The sequence below is a fragment of the Triticum aestivum genome, chromosome 5D (assembly GCF_018294505.1).
Source record: "Triticum aestivum cultivar Chinese Spring chromosome 5D, IWGSC CS RefSeq v2.1, whole genome shotgun sequence".
Taxonomy (NCBI): Eukaryota; Viridiplantae; Streptophyta; class Magnoliopsida; order Poales; family Poaceae; genus Triticum; species Triticum aestivum.
In genome coordinates, this window is record NC_057808.1 from 489,720,286 (window position 1) to 489,726,004 (window position 5,719).

General features: G+C 43.9%; 1 protein-coding gene across 2 annotated transcripts; it reads right to left on the reverse strand.

The window, feature by feature from the left end:
• Positions 1 to 1,957: 1,957 nt before the first annotated feature.
• On the reverse strand, positions 1,958 to 5,298 carry LOC123123088 (chaperone protein ClpB1). Of its 2 annotated transcripts, none has more exons than XM_044543520.1 (7): positions 5,198 to 5,298; positions 4,102 to 4,976; positions 3,622 to 3,788; positions 3,194 to 3,534; positions 2,828 to 3,107; positions 2,542 to 2,739; positions 1,958 to 2,435 (listed from the first exon to the last, which is right to left on the reverse strand). In XM_044543520.1, exons 2-7 carry the CDS (start codon positions 4,955 to 4,957, stop codon positions 2,268 to 2,270), a joined length of 2,010 nt encoding a protein of 669 aa, XP_044399455.1. In that variant the 5' UTR covers positions 4,958 to 4,976; positions 5,198 to 5,298; the 3' UTR covers positions 1,958 to 2,267. The 2 variants fall into 2 exon arrangements, with proteins under 2 accessions (XP_044399455.1, XP_044399456.1); XM_044543521.1 differs by having other exon boundaries at positions 4,102 to 5,026; positions 5,198 to 5,267.
• Between the last annotated feature and the right edge of the window lie 421 nt (positions 5,299 to 5,719).

The window sequence follows — 5,719 nt, forward strand, 5'->3', positions numbered from 1 at the left end:
GCCGGAGAGGAGGTCGCCGGAGAGGAGGTCGCCGGAGAGGAGGAGGGTAGTATGGTGGAGGAGAGAAGGGGAGATGGAGTGGAGGAGAGGAGGAGATGGAGTGGAGGAGAGGTGGAGTGGAGGAGAAGAATGAAGAGGTAAGGAGGAGAGGACCACGCCCAGCCATATATACGGCATAGTAATGGCGCACCATGGGCAGGTGCGCCATTACTGACTTTTTTTTATTTTTTTGATTTATTTTGAATTTTGAAGGCGGGAAGATACTAATGGCGCATCATGGGCAGGTGCGCCATTAGTAAGTTTGAATTTTTTTGCCTCTCCAGATGTTAAAAGCCTCGTATCTTTTTTTCTGTTAGGTTTTTGAGGATTTTGAAAATGTTTAACGGGTACCCCCTGTTAAATTCGGATGTATTTTTCGAGTAGATGATTTTTCATATAAAAAACTTTTTCATCCGAGTTCGTATGCAAAAGTTATGCCCATTTTACAAATTCTCGAGAGATTTTGCAAAAAAGTCGAAAATTCATGTTTGTAAATTTTGCTAACAACTAGACCACATATCACATGGGAATCTTATTTTCTTTTATTTTTTTGACATTTCTATCATTTTCTTTTATTTTTTTTGAAACTGAAAAGGCGGTCCAGGGGTGCATTCGGGGGTGCGCCATTAGTAGTTTAAAAAATAAAATAAAAATTACTAATGACGCACTGTGGGAGTGGTGACTAGTAATGGCGCACTATCCCCTGGTGCGCCATTACTAGTTTTGAAAAAATAAAATATTTTTTTTACTAATGGCGCACCGTGCATGTGGTGCGCCATTACTAAATATTAATGGCGCACCATAGTGCGTCATTAGTGTCCATATTGGCTATAGCTGTTTTTGTAGTAGTGGACCGTCTCGTCTTCTCGAGTAGGACACAAACCTTAACAAAACTTTAAAAAGCACCTGAAAACGGAGCCCTCCCGCCGGCAAGGGCCGGGATCCACCCCGCACCCATGGCCCTAAGGCTACATGAGACGTGGGAGATCGGTGGCGCCACTAACGGGAGACAGAAACCCTAGCCGACGGCCACATGATACTGTGCCATTTTATCTTCACTACTATAGCCTTGTGATAGCTTTTTGTAGATAGCTTGTTCCTGATTTACAAGTAAGATTGCTGCTGCTTTTTATTTGGATCACTTTTGATACACAATGAACTAATTATTTTTACAAGAATTTGAACAGCATGCTTTGGTACGGTGGAATGTTGGGTTTCCTTTTTAAAAGCATGACCTACCATTTCCTAAGAGATAAAAATAAAGTATATTGGTTCCTGTTTTTAGCGCCTTTTTGGTTTTTTTTAGATAACCGAAACATTCCAATGTGGCTAGCTTTTTTGTAGTCGGGTATGGTTTTTTTTTCTAGGTGAATTTGTAGCCACTAGATTTGTAGTCATTCAGATGCATAGGTGAATTTGTAGTCTCATGAGCCTGCTTCAACACATGACGGTTTTTAACCATCTTGTAATCGTGGAACTGCTCTATAATATACATCTCGCTCCCTGCATCGGCCGCCCCGAACTTAGATTCGAGCGCCTCCCACAAGTCTTTGCCAGACCGCACATGCAAATATGCGTCAACCAGCTTATCTCCAATCACGCTCAGAACTGCCCTGAGGAACACGACAGTGGCCTACTTGAACGCCCCTCTCAGGGACTGAACACCATAGGCATAGAAGCCAATCTCACCGTCTGAACGCCGTGATAACAAAAAACATGCATGGTTAAGCAGGATATTAGAAACAGGTTAGGGAAAAATTACGCACATCACCATTGATAGATCAAGATATAACATGTTGCTATGCTCATCAAGCATCCTGTCTCGATGGATTTATAAATAGGCGTTTCCCTGGAAGCTTCACTTGAAACATTTAAGTTTTGACACTCATCCACGTGACAAAGCAATAAAACAGTGAGATGGCTATTAAAATTTCATAACGAAAAAATTATCCAACAGAGATACTGTTACATTGCAAATTCTTGTATAGGATCAAAACATGGAAGGATCAAATTACTAACTCGGTTGCTCCATGCCTGCAACTGCTGTTCCAATTACATGGCTAGTATATATATACATCTAATTTGTATTAGCTGGAGGTAGTATACAAAAGAAGGCACTACTGAAGTGCAGTCATCAAAATAACTCTCATTACAAGGTCTTGAACGCGGGATCATGAGGATGGTTTATGGGACTGACCACAGCCACATCACCACTGTCGGTGTCACAATCACTCCTGGACCTTCTTTACTACTTCAAACTTGAGCTTCTTCTTGTCATCCGTAGCATCAATGGAAATCGTCGAGCCTTCACTGGCTTCACCTTTGACCAGCATTTGGGACAGCTTAATCATCACATTCTTCTGCAACCACCTCCTTATGGGCCTTGCACCATACATCTGTGAGAGACAAAGCATGCATGGTTACCAAAACACAAAACGTACACACACATATGAAAACATGAGCCAAATCATTCTTCTAGGTTTGAAAAGAAGCTGTGCGTACTGGGTTGTATGATTCCGATAAAATGACGTCCAACACGGCATCGCTTGCAAAAAGAGAGATGCCCTTGTCAGCTACCCTGGAAATGATGCTCTTCATTTGGATTTTCACAATCTCCTTCAATTTGTCATGCAAAAGCGGCTCAAATACCACAATCTCACTCAGCCTGTTGAGTAACTCAGGCTTGAAGTGTTTCTGAACCTACACAAACATTGTATATACATATATGAGAAACTCAGGCTTTAAGTGTTTTCCGAGCCTTTACATCAGCAGTCTGGGATTCACAAACCTGTTTCATCAAAAGGTCACGTGCCGCATCCATTGTGATTTCTCCGGCCATTCCTGCTGTGAGGTGCTCTGCTCCTAGATTTGATGTCATAATGATGATGGTATTCTTGAAATTTACGGTCCGCCCTTTGCCATCGGTCAACACACCATCATCAAGAAGTTGAATAAAGACGTTCAACACCGAGGGATCCGCCTTCTCCACCTCATCGAAAAGGATGACACTGTATGGGCGCCTCCTAACCTTCTCAGTTAGTTGCCCACCATCATCACAGCCCTGATGGCTTTAAGAAGTTACAAAAGAAGCATCAATATCAATCAAGCTAAAGACTAAGAAGAAATGCAATGTTACAAAACATATTCAAATTACCTTGGGGGTGCTCCAACGAGGCGCAAAACAGATCCACTGCCAACATATTCAGACATGTCAAAGCGAACCAACATCTTCTCACATGCGAATAGCTGCTCGGCAAGAGCTTTTGCAAGCTCTGTCTTTCCAACACCGGTTGAGCCCAAGAAGAGGAAAGATCCTATGGGTTGGCCGGGATGATTAAGGCCAGCCCTAGAACGCAACACTGCCTCGGCGACCACATTTACCGCTTCATTCTGGCCAACAACTCGCTCATGCAGCCTGTCTGCTAGGTGGATTAACTTATCCTTGTCCTCTTCCTCAAGTGTACAGACAGGAATTCCAGTCCATAGGCTCACAACCTTCAAATAACAGCGTTAGAATTTGCATGAAAAATACATGTCATTGACTGAAACAGTAGATACATGTCACTGGGAAAAAATGCTTACTTGTGCAACATCATTTGGTACAACAGTTGCTCCCTTCACTGGATTTGCAGAGCGACTATGCTTTGCATTCAACCCCTCTGCTTGGTTGTCAGTCTGAATCAACCTTTTTATTGTGGCACTGCATGCCTCATCAATCAGATCAATAGCCTTATCCGGAAATTGACGACCTATGGTAAAGACAGCAACAAATCCATTAATGTTATACAATATATATCCATTGTTGACACTCATGGGTGCAACACGGCATAAAGGAAAAATTGCGCAGGTTACCCATCAATTTGTAGGCACATCACAGTAAATAAGATTGTAATTCTAGAATTATCTCAACTTAATGTTTCCAATGCAACAAGACTACGGATTGTTTAATTATAGCATGTGAACTACGGAGCCTTGAGATGGGGCAGACCATAACGACAAAACATCATATGTACGTACATCCTAATCACCACTTGAAACAATAGAATCGGGTAAATTCCTCACCAGTGATGTAGCGGCCAGCAAGCTGTGCAGCAGCAACAAGAGCAGCATCTTGGATTTCCAGGCCATGGTGCTGTTCATACTGCTGCTTTAGCCCCCGCAGAATGCCAACTGTCGCCTGCGTGCTTGGCTCCTCGATGTGCACCTTCTGGAATCGCCGCTCGAGTGCAGGATCCTTCTCAATGTAATTGCGGTAACCATCAAAAGTCGTCGCGCCCACGCAGCGGATACGACCACGGGCTAACGCCGGCTTCAACATGCTGGAAGCATCAGTAACTCCACGGCCACCAGCACCTCCAGCACCAAGAAGCGTGTGCATCTCATCGATGAAGAGAATTATCTTGCCGCCCGCATTCTCCGCCTGCTTGATCACGCTCTTCATCCGCTCCTCAAACATACCGCGGTACTTGGTTCCCGCGACCATGGCCCCGAGGTCGACCTCCACGACGCGTGCCCCGGCGAGCGCTGCAGGTACCTTGCCGGTAGCGATGCGCTGTGCGAGGCCCTCGGCGATGGCCGTCTTGCCAACCCCCGCGGGTCCGACCAGCGCGGCGCAGTTCTTGGTCTTCCGGCATAGAATGGAGATAACGCGGTCGATCTCATCATCACGACCGACAACCAGTCCAACTGCCTTGCCGGCCATGTGGCGTCCATAGGTGCGCAGAGCCGCTTTACGATCATAGTACCTCCATGCTGCCCAACCCAAACTAACAGCTGTTCCAACGAAGACCAAAGGTTCCACCCGTCGCCAAATCGAAGAGATACGGCCCTGGGAGCACGTTAACATGGCCCCAAGCCGATGGAAGACAGTTCCTTGCACAACCCAGGTCCCAAGAAGTGGGTCGTAGGTCTCTCCCATACCTGTGCAGAGCCTTAACCTGAACAAGGAAAAAGACAGCAATGCTTCATATGTATGCAGAGAGAGTACCTGAGGGTGCATGTACATCCAAAATGCACCAATACGGAAACGTGTATCAGTACCAGGCAGATACGGATATGTAAATTCGGCATTTTGGAAAAGTCCCAATACGGGGATTTATTTTACTATTTTTTTAATTAACAATAAAAAAATGTATGGAAGCTAGGAACAGTAGATTACCTTCCTGTTTGCTCTACTGTGGATGCCGAAGCAGCTCCAAGCCCCTCCAATTGACAATGTTGATGCCCTGTTGCAACTCCAAGTTCCAAAGGGGTAGAATTAGACTCTTAGTAAGTGTAGAATGAATATGGAGCATCAAATCAAATCATTAGTTAGTCAATTGCATGTTCCTGTCAAGCTTCTGATTTCAGGTCAAGACAGTGCATATATAAAAACTTAATCTTTTCCTTTTCATATATCGTCAATCCTTGCATGTTTCACTGCTAACATGTTTTAAAACAAAACATTTGCTCATCTGAGAAAAAAAAAGTTCAAACTACAATTTGTAAACATTTGCTCCTACAAGCATTGTGACAAACACCTATCAAGCAAAATACTTGCACATGTAACCTTGAACATGCACTGGAAAAATCATGCACCAAGTACTCATCAAGAAACAATTATCATTACATTCTCACAATATGAAATCTACAGCAAGTAATCACCCAATACAAAAATCAGGAAAAAAAATTGAACAGACAG